This window comes from Seriola aureovittata, chromosome 22 (genome assembly GCF_021018895.1).
Source record: "Seriola aureovittata isolate HTS-2021-v1 ecotype China chromosome 22, ASM2101889v1, whole genome shotgun sequence".
Lineage (NCBI taxonomy): Eukaryota > Metazoa > Chordata > Actinopteri > Carangiformes > Carangidae > Seriola > Seriola aureovittata.
This window is the reverse complement of record NC_079385.1, coordinates 12786953-12805495: the sequence shown is the minus strand read 5'-3', so window position 1 is coordinate 12805495 and position 18543 is coordinate 12786953. Positions and strand designations below refer to the sequence as shown.

The window sequence follows — 18543 nt, the reverse complement described above, 5'->3', positions numbered from 1 at the left end:
ATCAAGAGTTCTAATTCTCCTTATTCTCAATCTGTTTTTTTTAATACTTGTATATTTAGATGCATAGCGGAGATTTGCCTCAGAGCTGTGTGACGGTGTAGCACTATTTTTTTTATTCACCCAGTTCACTTTGAATCATTTCACAGTGAATATCTTGCGGCACAGGCATTTCTGCAGTTGCTGTTGCATTGGGTGGACAGTGGGGAATTGTGCCTGACAGAGCAGCCTCTGGCGTTATTACTAGCTAGAGCCTGACTGCAGTCTTCTTCCATCTTCATCTCTCTTAGTTGTTTCCACATTTTCTTGCATGTGGACCAGCAGATGCACACACGCATACAAATGTTCACACTTTCTGTCACTCACATACAAAATCCTTCCCCTTTGTTCTCCCCATATCGATTTCTGTCCCTTGTGGAAACACTCACACACTCAGACACAAGGTATTGATTAGTATTTTTTATTAATCTTGAGCTCAGTTGTACTTTTATCTGGAATTGTATGCTCAGTACAGAAATGCACTGAAACCTTTCTCCCTGTGTGGTGTACAGCTCTTTTCAAAAATTTAAAAGAAGCCACGCTCTTAAGTGTTTGCTCAAGCATTGCCTTTCACCTTGAACATGCTTTTGAAAGCATTTTTAAGCCTAGTTTTCATGAAAACTGAGTCTGATTTGTGTTCAACTAACCGCTCTTCTTCTTCTTCTTCTGCACTGCAGCTCTTGACCATCGATGATGACTTTTGTGGCCTCGACATGAACGCACCATTGGGTGTGTCTGAGATGGTGCGTGGCAGGCCTGTCTTTTCTGACGCTGTCGACAAAATGACCTCTGTCATTGCCTACGTCTACAAGAACCACTCGCTCGTCTTCGTGGGCACAAAAAGTGGCCGAGTCAAGAAGGTAAGGAGGAGGAATATAGGATGATGGCTAGCAGAGATTTGGTTTCCCTCAGTTAGAATGTGGAGTAAGGGCTGGGAATTGGGGACTGCTGGATTGGAGGAAGGATGGTAGTAGTAAGGCAGATTGACTTTCAGGCAAATCAGCTGAGTCGGCCGTATTTGCAAGAGGCAGAGGTGTATGTGTGCATGAAAGTGAGGGAGAGTGAAAGGAAGTGTGTGTACTTCACTGTGGAGAGAATGTGTGTGTGTGTGTGTGTGTGTGTGTGTGTGTGTGTGTGTGTGTGTGTGTGTGTGTGTGTGTGTGTGTGTGTGTGTGTGTGTGTGTGTGTGTGTGTGTGTGTGTGTGTGTGTGTGTGTGTGTGTGTGTGTGTGTGTGTGTGTGTGTGTGTGTGTGTGTGTGTGTGAGAGAGTTTGAGGAAGGGGGATCAGGAGAGCCCCTAAGGGGGTTTTATTCCTAGAGCCAAGCCTATCTGATATCTCTCAACATCCTCCTCATCCACTGCACCATATATCACACATACACTCGTATACACCCAGTATCAGGAGTATCCGCTGTACTTTTCCTTCACTTTGGACCCGTATGATATCCAGAGCCCTGGGGGCAGATTGTAGCACACATCAGCATGTTGCAGAACTTGCTAGACAGCACAGATCAGCATGTTGCAGAATCGATTAGGCAAAGTTTTTTTATCTGTTTCTTGAGGCAAATTGAAGGATCAGAATGGGATGAAATACATCATTTATTAAGTGATTTAACTGCATTATGTACTGTATCAGTACAAGAGGCTTTAAGTCACATTTGTTTGACATTTTTGTTTACTAATTTTGTATACTAACCTAGATTATTATCACATTATTAGTCATTAGGGGAAACAAAACTAGGCTATGCCGGCTTTGAAGCTCCTGTGGAATTGTGTTAGCTGTAGCATTTGTGAACATCTCTGACCATAACTCTCTCTCCCTTGAAAAACATGTCACACTCTATGTGACAGCAGAGCCCTTGGCTAAACAAGATTTGTCCCCTCACAGTTAAACAGCACTGGATAAGCTGGGTTTTGGCCTGTTGTGGCTTCCACCTTAGATTCCCCTCATGCTCCTGTGCCCTCCCCCTGTGTGGCAACCCTTTTCTGGGCTAATGGGATGATGCAGTGCTATTAGGTATGATACAAGGGTGGCAGCTCCTGTGCTTTTAACCCCCCCCCCCCCCCCCCCCCCTTCACACATACACACACACACACGTGCACACATATATATATTGTAGGGCCATGACTGAGACTAATTCTGGGGTGGCCAGGCCATTGAGCCTCACAGGCTTGGGGAAAACAGCATTACACAGAGAGGAGGAAAGAGAGCAGGATGGAGTAACTTAGGGAAGCAGAGGAGAGTTGAGGTGAAAGGGAGAGACTGGACAGAGATGGAATATATAACTGAAATCCCTGTCTCAAAGAGTTGTATGTAGACAGATGAAGGGACAGAGATGAAAGACAGAGTGGAGAAATTTAAATGAAGGCCGGAACAAGCAACCAACGTCCCTGTGCTTGTTTTTGCTGTTTTCGTTCTGCACAGGAGCAGAGTGGTTGAGGCAGTGGTTTTCCATGTTGTCCGACAATAACCAACACGTAGGCAGGGGGAAATATGTAATCATATTTAATGCCTACTGCTTATCTATGATGATGAGAACGAGTTAGGTGGGGGAAATTTAGTGACATCGAGTGCTCAAGTGTTACAAGCTGTTTTCACTGTTTCCTGAATATTGTTTTTGCTTCAGGATGTTACAAACAAATTCTGTTCCTGGTTATCGTCATGCTTTTCTTCTTCTTTCCCTTGGCCTCTCTCCAGACATCCCTCTCAAAACCACATATTGGCACTTGAAAGATTTGCATGTTCAGGATTTTGGCATTATTCTCATTCAAACTCGACATGAATGAATATCAGATTGTGCACATATGGTATATTCAGACAAAGGAAGCCCGCACACACACCACACGCCATCTTTGACAAAAGGTGATCAATATCCTGTGTCAACACAGGCATACACACTTGCACACAGCCCCACTACAGCCCCATCCTCCCCTCCCATGTACATACTTCTACTCCCCTGTCGTTAACTGTATACCATTAGATGACATCACAGGCAATAAAAGACAACAACAAGACAATAAAAGGTCTGAGCTTTAGTCCACCTCCTTCATCAGTGACTTTATAACCCCTCAGCTAATGGATGTTGATTTATATACACTCCTCCACCTTACTTGTTCCATCCCTCAACCCCCTCCTCTTCCTTTCTCTCAGATCTGCTCTTACACACTCTCTTTCACTCTTTCTGTTTTTTTTTCACTGTTATTTATGGTCCTGTGACTAACACACCATCCTGAATAAATATAAGCATTACGGTAAAAGAGAGTGGATGGACTTTAATGCAATGGTGTTTGGGTGAGCTGGATGTTAGTGTTTACAGGCTTACATTTATGACATCATGAAGTTGAGTTGGGCAGGAAGCTGAGTGAATTAAATTCAATTTGCTTGTGAAATAGTTTTATGTAATGGCAGTTAGAGTAAAATTTTGCTAGTATAACGTGAGGCCTGTGGATCAGAGTACAGACATGGTAGTATACTGATGGATCGTCATTAACATAATGTACTCTCTAGCCCTTAAACCTATCCTTAACTAACGCAACTGCATACTTAACCCCAACCCTTACCTTAACTTCAACCTAAAATGGAGATCAGTTGGAGATGTAATACAGCATCTCAGATGGCAAGAGAGAAAGACTTGGGCGATTAGGCCCCATTCTGGTTATGTATCTTCACGTAATGTTTGCCCACGAATAAAGAAGATAGGACAGGTTTCCCTGGAGTCTAGACAGAAGTGGTGCTGGTGGAAATATCTTGAGATCATTGTGGTTGGGGGGATATATTCAGTTGTGTGGTGATTCTGAAAGATGAACTGAAATATGATAATGAAGGTGTGGGAAAGTAGAAGTGACAGAGTCTGGGAAGTAAGGCTGGATTGGAAAGAAACAGCAAAAATTCAATAATAGAAGAATAAAGGCAAACTATGAGAGAAAAGATCTCTTTATATTGAACTTTCACCACGATTAATATTAACCTTAACCCCAAAAGCAAGTCTTGACTCTCAAACAGTTTTTGATGAAGTATGGACCAGCCTCACATTGTAGAAGTACAATACCACGTGCCTAGGGTGGAACACAAGCACAGCAACGAACCCTTGCCTCACATGTCTGGTGCTGAGTGGCAGTGCTGTGTAAAGGCCGTATTGACACAGTCTGAGCTGAGTTTCGTAACACTCTCCTGTCAGCATAAAACAGGCAGTGCTGTCAAATAGAAAAGAAAAGAATTCTGCACATGCTCACAGCTACTGCCATGTTTGGCCTTTACTGTCTCACACAGGGCTTATATGATCTGTACACCTCCATGCCTTCCCCTAACTCTTTCCATTTCCACCTCACTTCTGGCTCGGAATTGTTAGAATGTCTCTTCCTCTGTACTCTTCACCACACTTCCCACCTCTTTCTCCTCTTATTTCTCTGCTTCCCCTCCCATTCTCTACCTCTATTTGCCCTCTCCTCATAATTTCCTTCTTCCTTTTCCCTTCATGTCTCTCCCTCCCTTGGTCTATCTGTCTATGGCTGAGTGGAGCTGCTGTGAGAGCTCTTTGATGGCTACCTCCTGCCATTGGAAGTGAATGGACCATATGGCTTCTGTCAGCCTGTCTGTTGGTCAGTTTGTGTGTGCGTTGGTCTGTGGCTTAAGGAGGAGATGGAGATGTGATGGAGATAAAAGGATGTGCCTGGGTAAGGTTTAAACCCATTTACTGCAGGTCAGTGCACCGCAGTAGGTCAAGGGGAAAGCCGTAACCCCCCTGCAGGCTTTGGTTTAGTTTATGGTCATCTGGTCATGCTACACATTAGCATGAGATGTACACATCTGTGCTGGCACATACATGATACTCACTGCACACGATTGCATGTATTGAGATAAGCACACATGCATGCATCAGTGCACACATCAGCCCACGTACACACTGCTGGACAAAGGCTGGCCAGGTACCTCCATGGGGCTGTGGATAGAGAGGTGGACTTTTGGACGAGAGGGTGGTGTGGAGAGAAAAGAGAGGGAAGAGATGAGATTGAGGGCCACCTGCCGAGGTGCTAATGCATCTCCCCTCTGTTCATCCCGATGGGGGAGCATTGGCGCTCAATACAATGAGCAGCTAACCTTGAACTTGACATAGACAGAGACACAAAAATGAGCAAGGCATGGCATGCAAAGGCAGTGAGCTTGAAGAAGCTTAAAAATGGGTGTGTTTTCCTGTGTCCTAGATATTACCAAAGAACTGCCAAAGGTAGTGTTTGAAAAAGCCGACATGTGTGCGCTTGTTGGAGTGATGGCACAGAGGGGGGAAAAAGGGAGAGGGAAAAAAAACATCTTTTCCACAGAGCATTTGTCAGTATTTGGCCAAAGGCAAAGAGCAGGGTGTTGGGATGTGACAATTCATTCACTTCTTAACCAGTGCTGCTACTTTTCAATCTGTCCCTGTCAGACAGAGAAGAGGCGAGAAGAAGCAAATGCACAGAAAGAAAGACGAAAGATGGAGAGAGAAACAGGAAGGTGAATGAATTGTAGATCCCAAAGCTATAGCTTCTTAAAGAAGACGAGAAAATCTTGCATGAGTCGTGTAGAGAAAGACAGGGAAACCTGTCATTTAAGGTTGTCAGGGGAAAAGGCATGAGCGAGAAACAGGTCAATTCCAACGCTGATTGGTTAATTTTTGTTGTTGGTTAGGGAAAGGTCACACTCTCACTTTTGTCTCAAGCTCTGTCAGTTTCTCTGTGTCACACTATGTCTGGCCTGCACTCTCTTGACTTTCTCATTACCCCTCTCCCCAGCTACAGTAATCTTTTTTCCTTTCCTTAATTGTCTGCTGCTCTCCTCATCACAAACATGCTATTTATCTTTCATTTCATTTTTCCACTGGCTTGTTTTCCTCTGCCATGTCGCTCTTTGCTCAAAAGTAGCCATTAAAACCCAGTACTAAATATATGTAGTTTGAAGTTTCTCACCAAACGTTTCAGTAGGAAGTTGACATTCTCTTCTGTATCACCTTGCTGTGAAGGTATATGAGGATACTGGTTCCAATTAGCTACTCAAAGGCTTTGTAGTGTTGAGAGCTCAATAAAAAATTCCATTGGATTTATGAGTTTGCTCAGCAACAGTTTAAACCCTGCAGTCTCATGAGGAAACAATGGTTTGGACTGTGAAGCCACATTGATGGAAATATATGTCCATATTTTTTCTTTTGCACTTATTATAATTACAATTAATGTTACATTTCTGTGACACTCCCCATCATAAATGAACGGAGGCTGTCCTACTAACTGGTGTCAGCACGATAGATTATGGATGGATAAATTTACATGTGTGTGGGTGTGAGAGCTTTGACTTGAGATATTTATTGTGTGTGTGTGTGTGTGTGTGTGTGTGTGTGTGTGTGTGTGTGTGTGTGTGTGTGTGTGTGTGTGTGTGTGTGTGTGTGTGTGTTCGTTCTTGTCTGTATATGATGGGTTGGTTAGCCCCAGATGCAGATTATTGAAATGGACTGAGCTGAGCCGTGGTCAGTGGAGCAGAGGATTAACTGCTTAGAGCTAATGATGAAATATGCTTTAGGACAGACAGGCATCGTGTGTGTGTGTGTGTGTGTGGGGGCGGGCGGGCGGGCGGACGGACGGACGGACATTGGTTTACATTTTAGAACACAATGATCTGCACAGGTGCACACATTCGCGCACACATGTTACTATCACCCTCGCCAGTAGCCATTACAACCCCACCCAGTAGTCCATTCATTCTGGCCAGTGGTCTAAACTGCTGCTGTATTCAACCAGTATCCCAGAATATCAATGTTCCTATACTATTGAGTATTCCTCACCAGTCTTCCTAGTTGCCTTGGCACTGTGTGTGTATGTGTATGTGTGTTGCTGCTCCCACACCAGCTCGTGCAGCAGCACACACTAAAGCATGCTCAGTCGTAAGTTGCCATGGTAGCACAGTCTGCTCCACTCGCATAGGATAGAATGTATGGACGGCATCAACGCAAGGGAAGACAAAAACACACAAACGCACACAAATCTGAGAGTATGTTGTGAACACTGCACATGATTCTGGGGGAAGCCGGCAGTACTGCACACACAGTGCAGACATTATGCTGATACAATGGACTCGGTGCACCTTAGAGTGATCTGATGATAGTGGGCTAGTATTCGATGACAGGTGCTGTCCACCTCACAGCTCTAAGGCTGATTGAACACACAATATTAGTGTGTTGCTGTTTTCGTCTCGCTGTATTAACTGCTGTCTGTTACCCAGCTTTGCTCTACTATTTGTTGTAGAGATATAAAGGCATGTCAAGGGGAATCAGTCAGCAGGAACCCCCCGGCGGCCCCCGCCCCCCTCCCTTCACCTTATGCTTCTTTTCTCAGCTCTTTTCTCGTTCCTAGCCAGTTGTTTTTTAATACAATCTTTTTTGGGTAATTGGATGGGAGTTTGTTGCACAATGTTTGCTTAGGCTCTCCTTCCAAGCTCCCGTCCCTTCTCTAGATTTAAGGAGTTGGTGGATAGTCCGTGTGTGTGTTTCGTACATGTTCGTGTGTCTGTGTTTGTGTGTTTATATATTAGTCAGTTCTGTGCAGAAAATCATGGGAGTTAATGAGAAGTGAAGTCCAATAATGGCTTGGGAAGAGAATCAGAAGGTAGTGCTCACAATTTCCACAATAGTTGCCGTGCCTGCTGCCAACACAAAAAACCTCATCCAGCAGCCAGGCGGTCTGACTGGGCAGCAGGCAGAACTCATGTTGTATTCAGTGAGGAAGCCTTATCGTTCACTTGTAGAAGGATATTGAGTAGAGTTGGAGGGAGAAAGGGAAGGAGAGGGGAGATGAGGATTGGAGCATGGGGTGGAGAGAAACAGAAGTGTTGGGAAACTGGGCACAGTTTGGGTGTTGGAGGATGAAACTGATGTGTGAGTTGAAAAAAAGACAAGGAGGCGATGAAGAGAGAGATGATTAGATGGATGGATGCATGATGGAGAAACACAGAAAAGACAGATGGAGAGATGCAGAGAGGAATATACTTTTGGTAGATTGAATGTGCAACACATGGTGAGGCTGAGAGAGAGAAAGTAAAGATGGATGGATGCAGAGATAAATGGAGGGCTTAATAATCAAGGAGGAAAAAATGAAAAGGTAGAGTGAGGTAGAAGACGACAAGGGAGTGATAGAGCATGTCATCCAGACCATTACAGAATTTATCCGCACTTCTGCATGTACACACACACACACACACACACACACACACACGCACCTCAACTTTTCCATTTGGCCATTCTGCAAAACAGTGTTTAGTTGATGAAAGAAACGAGGGAAGAGGAGGAAAGCAATCTCTCCTCTGATTTAGACAGAGTATCACATGGTGCTCGGGTTAGCAAAGAGCAGCCGGTGCACACTCTGCCTCCCTGATTCGACAGATACACAAAGTGCCCTGATACGGTGGATGACATTGCCTTTGCGTTCAGCATGTTCACGTGTGTGTGTACTTGGTCGTATGCAAAAATAGCTGTTCACCTCAAGCGTGTCAGGTGTGTATTTATAGATACCATTGCTGTAGCTTGGCCTTATCCTTCCTTTCCAGAGCTCTTTTATAATTGATGAGCTGCCAGGGGCTGAGCAGGGCAATGGCACATGCACACACTCACACACACCCAACCTTGGTAACCAGCTGCTTCACTGCAGGTTGACACCATGTTTGCACATACAAGCACACCAAGTCAGAAGCACTTGAGTGCTTTAAGCTCATGTATTGCTGCAGCTTGTCGCAATGGTGAGCCTCCAGCAATGAATTATGGTCCATGTAGTGTTGCAGCCTAAATGCTGTTTATATTGCTCTGACTTGCTGATTAGCTGCAACAGCTTTTAGTCAGTGAAATTAAACTACCTCGAAATGTCAACTCGATGTTACGCTGCTGGATATTTTTTAATGTTTTTCTAACCTTCTTCTGAAATTTAATTAGTATTCAGACATGAGGCTTGCAGAAATCTTTTTTTTTTTATTTACACAGATCTTTTCTGAAATGGGAAACAGGGAGAGAGTGGGTGAGCAGCTACAGAAAAGAGAGCACGGCACAGAGACTGAAAGAGTGAAGAGGGCAAAATTGGCAGGCAAGAATGATGGGTGAAAGCTACAGCGATGGAGAGAATGTCGAGAAAGGCTAAAAGGAGACAGTCTGATGGGAGGAGAGGGTGAGAGTGGTGAAATAGATTTTGATGTTCATTTCACTCTCATGAGTCTGCACCTATTGAGAAGAGTACCCGTATGGGGCAGCCTATTGAGCTGCGAGTGATTTGAGTGGCTATTCTCTGCAGTGTGTATGTGGAACTGAAAGGCTTGAGCCAGCTGAGAAGTTGGAGAGAGAAAATGACTAACTTCACTCTGTTCTTTCTGTTTCCTGGCAGTTTTGAACTGTAGTTGACTCTGACATGTTGCCGGCTCAGGGTTAAGACAAGGTTGACCAAGAAAGATGAGTCAAGGTCTGGGGACATAAACAAATCAAAGGGCTGACATGGAATCTGTGCTTTGATCACAAGTATAATTTGTTGTTTTTTATCTCAGTGGCTGCTTCGTCTTGTACTTGAGCAGAAAAACTCAGAGTTCTTAGGCTTTGGGGATGAGCAGTATTTTGTCAGTTCAAATGACATTTGTGTATCAGTATGTGTTGAAGCAATCTTGTCATGTTTTGATTTATAAGAATATGTTGAAATATACTGCGTTAACATGACATGAACATAACAATAAACCTTTGAACTCTTATGCAGTTCAGTATAATTATTCTCCTATATTTTGATGAGTTTTTTGATGAGGCTGATTCAGTCACTTACAAAGTCATTTTGGTCTGTGCACATTGACAAAGCCTATAATCTGAGCAAATGCCAAATGAGCATTGCCAGACCAAAGTGAAAACTGTGAGTTGGCTTTGTGAGGCAAGGATGCTTAATTTTTAGCTCATTTAGTTAAATATCCATGTAGCTTTTCATCAATGCCTCAGATAGTAGGGAGTGCAGTCTCAGCTGTGTTAAGATACAGAAACTGCGTAAAGAAACAAGAAATACAGGGAAGGTGTTTTGATCCATTAGCAGGTGAATTACTTTTTAACTGCTCCCATTTTCATTTATTTTTGTCTCATTTCTCCTTGTATTTCTCTCTGCCTCTCTCAGGCTTCACACTATCTTACTCTCTCCCTCTCCCCTTCCTGTGTTTTTCTTTATCTTTCATTCTGTTGTTCCTTCCTTCCTTCCTTCCTTCCTTCCTTCCTTCCCTCCTTCCCCTTCTCTCTTTTCTAATTAACATGTTGTTGTATGGCTGTCCACTGAGAAAAGCTGGCAGCTTGTGTGTGTTTACAAGCTGCTCACTGAGGGTGGCTTTGCCAGGCGGGCAAGGGGCTTGTATCACAAAGCAAGTTAGACTTAGTCAGACTGTCTTTGGGTTACCAGTCTTCACTAACACTGGTGATTGTGGATGAAAAATATCACAAAGCCCAAATTAAGCTAAAGGTTAGAAACCTAACTCACTAATCTGACTTTTTGATAATGGCTGTTGCCACCAAAGCTCTGTGATAAACACCACACAAAAACATGAATGTACAAATGTGCACAGGCACTCTAACCTACACTAAAAGAGTATGAAGAAGACAGACAGTCAATGAGTAAGCTGTGAAGCAAATCTACACACATTGTAAACATAATTAAAAATGTTTAGTTCCTGCAGCAATTGTATTCACTTTTATGGTTTAGGGTTGGCATAAGCATTTTACAACACATCCATCCAGATGACACAAGGTACTTCCTAACTGAACACTTTCAAATGTTCATACTTGTGCAACATATATCTGTTTTTCTCTCCACCTTGCCTGTCAAGCTTACTCTTAAAGCCTAGATCTACTCAGCCAGTTAATTAGCATCACTATTAACATTCTTCAGCCATATCAAGTCTGTGTCAAGCCAGCAAATGGGAATGTAATTATGTCCAACCTTTCTCTCTCTGCTTCTCTCTCTTCTGCTGATGGATCACTGAATAGGTAACCACACAGAAACACTCCAGACATAGTTGTCTCTCACATGCATACGCGCACACTTACACATTTACACAGACTTCTACTCATGTCAAAGGTGCCTGAACAGTTAAGAATCATCCTCTGTGGCTGCTGCTGAAGGGAGACGCCACTGCTTTTTTCTTTTTCTTACTGCATTGGAAGAAGCGCTTGAATTGGCATTAATTACTCTTGTGTAGCAGACTGTGAAGACATGGGCTCTCCAGCACTTAATTAACAATTACTAAAGGTGATTTATCATTAATTAAATGGTATAGAAAAAATGTATAGTAGCTGCACCCCAACAAAATTACAGTATGTTTATTATCATTTCAGTTTTGTTTCATGTGTTGCCGTTTTCCTGTGTGAGTACCAAATCATTGCATGGTGATTGTTAATTTGTGTTCCAGCAGTGGAAAATCAATACAGCGTCTAGCAACTAATCTCACAGTGTGTTCCTGTATAGCTCAGTGGATGGATGGCTAGCAGTAACCCTGCCAGGGCCTGAGTGTAATTTCCCATCAGTGCGTTCCATACCACAAATTTATACCAATGTACCCAAGAAGAGCATTTAAAGCATAAGAAGGATAGAGGAAGAGAAATACAGCGTTCAGCTCCACCTTTTATTATTTAGTTTTCCATAAGGAGTCATAACTAAACATTATGATGATGAGGGATGAGTGAAAATTAATGCTGTCTTCATTCCAGCACCGGTTTAATAGAAGCAAAGTAATCCTTGTCTAGTAGGCTGTCTCCTTTTCTATCCGCTCTATTCCACTCTACACAAACTTTCACCACTTTGTATATAAAGGACTGTCGCAAAATCATTGATGGATGACCATGAAAATGGAAGCAGATCCATTTTCTTCCCATTTTGTATCAGGAGTACATGTAGCGCCCATATTTCTACAGTAACACTCCTTCCTAGAAGTTACAAATCCCTTTTTCACTTGTTCTTTACATCTTTCTAGCCTCCATCCTTTTCTTCCTGACATCCCTCCCCTTTCCAATTCTCTGTGATTTATGGCTGAATCTGTGCAGCTATAGAGGACGCATCACTGCAGGTGAGCCCTCTGCTCCCCTCCCTCTCTCACTACCTCCTTCCCTGCACGCCTGTAGCCAATCATTGCACACTACAAGTCTCTTGGGGCGACTACTGCCCCCACACACCTTTTCCTTTTCCTCTACCTCTCCCTTCTCTCTTTCTCTGTCTCCCTTTCTTCCTCTCTCTGCAGAGAACAGTTTGTCTCACAACTGGGTCATTCTCTCTCCCTGCAGTAAATGCTAGCAGCCAGGCAGGGAGGTAAGGCTAAGCTAGGCTGCACTCTGCAGCGAGGCTCAGCTGCAAGGGAGACCTCTGGGACTGCAGATGCAGAGTGTACTGTCAAGGGGGTTATTTTTGCTTGCACATGGTGCGTGTATTCAAACCTGTTGAGAGGGCATGCAGGCTGAAGTGGCAAGTGAAGTGTGTGTGAATAAGAGGCATATATGAATGAGGCACTTCTTTTCCATGTGTTTATGTGTGCGTGTTGGTATATTCTGTCTGTGTATGGAAGCGTCTGTTAACCGCCACAAGTATTAAGTCTCTCGCAAACATCAGCTGCATCTGCCAGCACCTGTTTGTTTGTTTGTTTGTTTGTTTGTTTTTGGTTTATTTTGACATTGTTATATTGCTCAGCCTTTCCTCCTACTCATTTCACAGACACACAGGCACAAACACACACACAAACACACACACACACACACACACACACACACACACACACACCGTAATGTAGCCGCAGTGGTGTCAATGTGTTGCAATTTAGATTACTCTGATTCACCCATTAAGCAGATGCCAGCGTAAACATCTTTAAAAGGGTCCCTGGGTCTGTCTCTCTGACATCAACACTTTGAAGTGTGCCTCAGGTTCTGAAGCTGCTTCATAGACACAATGACAGGAGAACTGGAAAGTAAGAGAGATTGAGAGAGTAAATAAATGAGGTGGAGGGAGGGAGAGGGACTGAGAGTGGAATGTTGGGATAGATATGAAAAAGACGGCAGAGGCAAGTAAAAGGAGAAAGAGAAATTAACATCTGTAATCTTGCACACCTATCCTCAGAGTCCTCTCTTTTCCTCTTACCTCCTCTCCTCGCCCTTTCTTTTCCCATCCTCAACGCAGACCTTAATAAGTGGATTTTTATCTCGGCTACACCAGCGCTCCCAAAGGATTATGGGATTTTTTTCCCCCTGCTGCACACAGAATGGTAATTGCCAATCTGCAGTTAGAGACACTCCTTGTTTTTAAGGAATTAGGCAGATTTGGTGAAAAAACTCAGCTTGTTAAAATGTTGATTGTGGGTTTTTGTGTTTGGTCTTGTATATTATCTTTGCAGCTGCACTGCCATCACACCTCTCTAATATGTGTCTAGCTTAAGAGTTCACACGGTCTCATCACTGTCTAGACTAAGACATATTATCAGTGGACTGTGTCAGCTAAAGGTGCAGCCTCCATCTTTCTTCTCTCTCTCCTTTTTCTCTAAATCCCGCCTTCTCAAAGGATGGGATGAAACATGTGGCACCCAAGTTCATGATGTTTACAAAAACGTATTCTTCATACACACAAACTGATGCTGTTTCTGCCCTAACATTACACACTTAACACTTACTTCATAACTCCTTCCTCTTCTACCTGATGAATATTATATCGCTATCAACTGCTGTGTCACAAGTATGATGCTGTGGGGTACAATGACTCCTTAAACCCCCCATCTTTCCTCATCATCTCCTGCCAATTAAGAACAGGGGGTGAGCCAATGCAGCGCTTCAGTAATTGTTTTTCAGAGAGCAATAGAGTCCAGAATCACTAGCGCGCGCACACACACACACACACACACTTAAAACACACTGTCTATGACACCTTTTGAGCTGTTGCATTGTAGACTCCCTACTTCCACACATTCTCCCTCTCTCTCTCTCTCTCGCTCTCTCTCTCTCTCTCTCTCTCTCTCTCTCTCTCTTCTCTCTCTCTCTCTCTCTCTCTCTCTCTCCTTCATTCTATCTCTCAGCAAACGCCAGCTCTTTCCTGTTTGATATTCATCCCTGCTGTGAGACTGGACTTGTGGTTTGTTTAACATGCATAACATAACAGACCTACAGCGTGTGTGTATTTTTGCATATCTATTTGGGGGGGGGGGTGTATTTCTTAGAAGATTCACTATAATACAATAAATAAAGACAATAGGTGCAGAGGCGCCCAACAAGATATGAGAGAAGTTGTGAATTTAGGTAGGGATTCTATAAGTTGTGAGAGAAAGATGATCCTTTTTGTACAGTACGATGCTCTTTTGTGCACAAGTATTGGGGATACCGTGTTCCTCTCATATCTGTCAGAATATTGTCTGCCAGCATGACATCAGCCAGCACAACCACCAGTCCAGTCACTGCTCACTGCTGTAATAGTTAAAAATGGATTTAGGTTAGCCATAACAGTTGAACTGCAGTCTAACAAACTAGAGCTGTGTATGCTGATAGAGGTGTGTGTGTGCATGCATGTTTTAGTGTGTCCTTGTGTCGGTAGTACCTGCCTGAATCCTCTAAAAAGCCTGCACCATGGATATTTTTTATCCTTTTCTCCACGTCCTTGATTCTTGACACTTGAGCATCCTGGGAAATTTGACTTCCAAGGACACTCTGATGTGCACACTCCGCAACCCCAATTCCTTTATTCTCTGTCTGCTTTCATTGTTGACTAAAACTCAGCGTGGCATCTCTTTTACTACACTCCTCCCTTGAGATGGAGGCCTAGTTTTTGCTCCCCATATGTAATCAACTTCTCCCCTTTCATTAAAGTTAAGCCCTTAGCACATAGAGGAAGGGGAAAAAGCTTAGTCACCGAATGTGCTGAATATCAATCAGAGAAAGAGTTTGGGTAGAGGGAGAGGATACAGGGAGGAGGGAAGGAAAGGTGAAGGGCACATAGAGATAGAAAATAGAGCCAAGACTAAATATGCATTTAATATTATCTAAACAAAAATGCGTAGAAAATTGAAAATTGAGATGTCGAGTAGACAGCATGCCTCAGTCTCATTTCAAGATTCCCTCCATCTTTTTGTCTTCATCTTTGAGTAAATCTCTGTCTGTGTCTGTGTTTGGCTAACAAAGCCGTGGAAGAGCCAGGCAGGCACGTGGCTGTGGCCGTTCCATCTGGTTTGGCTCTCCAGATCTCTCCTTGTTAGGCCATTACTGCCGTTTAGTCTCAGCTGCCCGCTCCTACAACTGGCAAACCAACCAAACCACTGTCCTCCTCTCCTTCTGCTGCCACCATCATTGCTTGGCTCTTGTCCTTAGTAGCAGCTTAACTGTCAGCTCCAAGTCCAGTCCAATAAGCTTTGCAGCCACATAAAAATTCCTGTCAGTCTCAGAAAAGTAAAAACCCAATTGTTAGCTGCTGTAGATAGCCAGCTCCCAGTAGCCAGTTCCAGCCAACCCAGTGTAGGGTTACTCTCCCACTGGCAGCTCCTGAGCAGCCAAGAACCCGGACAGCCGGTTGACTGCCTGAAAGAAGCGTAGCTTTAAGCAGAAGCCCACGTTTTACCAGCAACCAGTGCATGTTTGGGTAAGAGTTAGGGTTAAACCAACTCTGACAGCTCTATCTTGAGAAACCTGAAGTTAATGACACTGGTGACTGTAACACTGGCGACCTGGGACCAGGACCAAAACAGACGACGTAAAATCCTATTTGAAATTGCTTACTAAAGATTTACGTATATACAAAGACAATGTTGGACTCTGGGCTCCTGCCAAATTTGACCAGTGATGACATAGCTGCATGTCATCATACAACCACTGGCTCTACAAAGCACATGAAGTGGGTTTTCCAGATAATTCACTTCCTGGGGAAGACCTAGTCTGATGAGGTTTCCCCCATGATGGATGGAGCATCTCTCATATCCAGAACTCTGACCGAGTTTATTAGTAGACCAAAACCATGACAACCCAAAGTTGAGACCAGAGGCAGAGTTGCAGTCTTACACGCTTCTCTGCGTGTAAGAACAGTCACCCACCCAAAACCTCATAGAGACTGTGTCGGCCTCTCGACCATTTACATAAATTAAATCAAAAGTAAACAAAAGATGTTGCATCAAAACCTAATAAGAATTAACTACAATAGAATAAGAGAATAAAATGTGGACTCTTAAAAGTTAGATCACTGTCATCTAAAGCCATATTAGTAAACAATTTAATATCAGATTTTTTAACCACACCCTTGTTCTGGTGTACGGCACTGAAACTGAACAATAACTGTCTTTCTACAGAATCCGGTTTTATCAGACCATTATTTAATAACTTTGAATTCATTACTAGATCGAATGCCATTAGGCAAAAATGTCTTCACTAGATGTCTGTATGATAGTGCTAAATTTAAGGAAGTGATTCCATCATCATTTAATTTAATACCATGTCGTAGTATAACAGAGGACTCCTATCCTTACTTTAGTACCTCCCAAATTGATCATCTCTCAGAGCAGCCTGTTACTCATTAATAGAGGAAAATCAAAACAGCCCTGAGTCAAAGAGTCATAGCTCTGTTGATCCTGTAGGTCTCAGTAGTAACGCTGCATGAGCTTCTTTAATGATAAAATTCTAACTATTAGAGATGAATTTCATCACCTCCTGCCCTCAACCGGCACCGATTTATCTTCAAACACAGGAACCTGTAAATCTTGATATATATTTAGACTGTTTTTCTCCAATCGTTCTTCACTTAAGTTCAACGATTTCTTCATCTAAACCGTGAGCCTCTCAGACGTCTTCCAAGTAGGCAACTTAAAAATGTTTTACCCTGAGTTAGCACTTCTTTAATAGATATGATCAATATGTTTTATTAACAGGCTATGTACCGCAGTCCTCTAAAGTAGCCGTAATTACACCTCCTCAGAAAAAGCGTATTCTTGATCCAGTTGCTTTAGCCAACAATAAATCTATATCTAACCTTCACTGTCTCTTCTCTAACATCCTTGAGAAAGCAGTCACCAATCAGTTGCGACTTTTTACAGAACAATAGTTTACTTGAGGATTTTCAGTCAGGATTTAGAGTGCATCGTAGCACAGAGACAGCACTGGTGAAAGTGACAAATGACCTCCTAATTGCATTGGACAACGGACTTGTCTCTGTACTTGTCTTGTTAGATCTTAGTGCTGCATTTGACACCATTGACCATCACATCCCATTGCAGAGGCAGGAACATTTAACTGGCATTAAAGGAGCTACACTAAGCTGGCTTCAGTCCTATTTATCAGATCAGTATCACTTTGTACAGGCTAACGATGAATCCTCCTTCCACAAGGTTCTCTACTTGGACCAGTTTTATTAACCTTATATATGCTTCCTTTAACCAATATTATTAATAATAATTAATATTACTTTAATTGTTATGGAGGTGATATGCAATTGGATTTATCAATGAAGCCAGATGAAACCAATCAGTTAGTTAAACTTCAAGCTACCCTTAAGGACATAAAGACCTGGATGACCTACAATTTTCTGCTATTAAACTCAGACAAAACTGAAGTTATTGTACATTATCTAAAGATATAGTTACTCTAGATGGAATTTCATCTATGTAACATTGCAAAAATCAGGCACATCCTGTCTCAAAAAGTTGCAGAAAAACTAGTCCATGCATTTGTTACTTCTAGATTGGATTATTGCAGTCCCTTTCATCAACCTGCCCCCTGCCATCCACCCCCCCACCCCCACCCCCTCCCTTTCTCTCAATTTAACTGGCTGAGGCAGATTGTCGTCCGCCCAGTTATGCTTAAGGGTCCTCTCCGTTTACAGTGAGTGAATCCTTTCCACTGTCGCCAAGTGCTTGGTCAAGGGGGAATGTTGGGTCTCTGTAAATAATATTGTAAAGAGTACGGTCTAGACCTGCTGCGTATGAAAAGTGCCCTGAGATAACTTCTGTTGTGGCACTATATAAATAAAATTGACTTGACTTGACTTAAAGGTGGATGCTGGTTTAGCTCTATTTATTCTCACAAGTACCTTGTGTTGTGATACAATGCCCTACAGTTTAGGCTCTGATTCCCTAGCGGCTTAGCGCACTACAGATGTAACTGTGTGTGTTAGAATGTGTTGGCAGGCACCCTGATTCACACAGTGTGGGCTACAGACTTGGCCGACGAAGACACACTAAGGGAGACACGTTCCGAAATAGAAACATCAGTCCCGCACACTTCTATCCAGACGGATGGAGAATTATGAAAACGGGGAAGTAGCAGTGGATGCCACAATACGGAGAAAGAGCCGTTGCCCCCATGTTTTGCACCTTTCCCTACATGATTGCCTGATCTGTCAAATACTCTGAGTGAGCAGATATTGCACCGTGCTTTGCCTCATTTTCCCCTCCCTGTGTTAATGCCGCTCCTCAGTGGAGATTTCGGATTCTGCACTCCAGCCTTGCTGGAGATCATGGGGCCAGCTAGCAGCTGCTGGATAACCTAC

At 43.2% G+C, this 18543-nt stretch overlaps 1 protein-coding gene across 1 annotated transcript in view; it reads left to right on the top strand.

Annotated features, from left to right (window-relative positions):
- Nucleotides 1–18543, top strand: part of plxna4 (plexin A4) — a 241531-nt gene that overhangs the window by 42443 nt on the left and 180545 nt on the right. The window contains exon 3 of the mRNA XM_056367398.1: nucleotides 714–896. Coding sequence (XP_056223373.1) covers nucleotides 714–896 — 183 coding nt within the window. The remainder of the gene's footprint in view (nucleotides 1–713; nucleotides 897–18543) is intronic.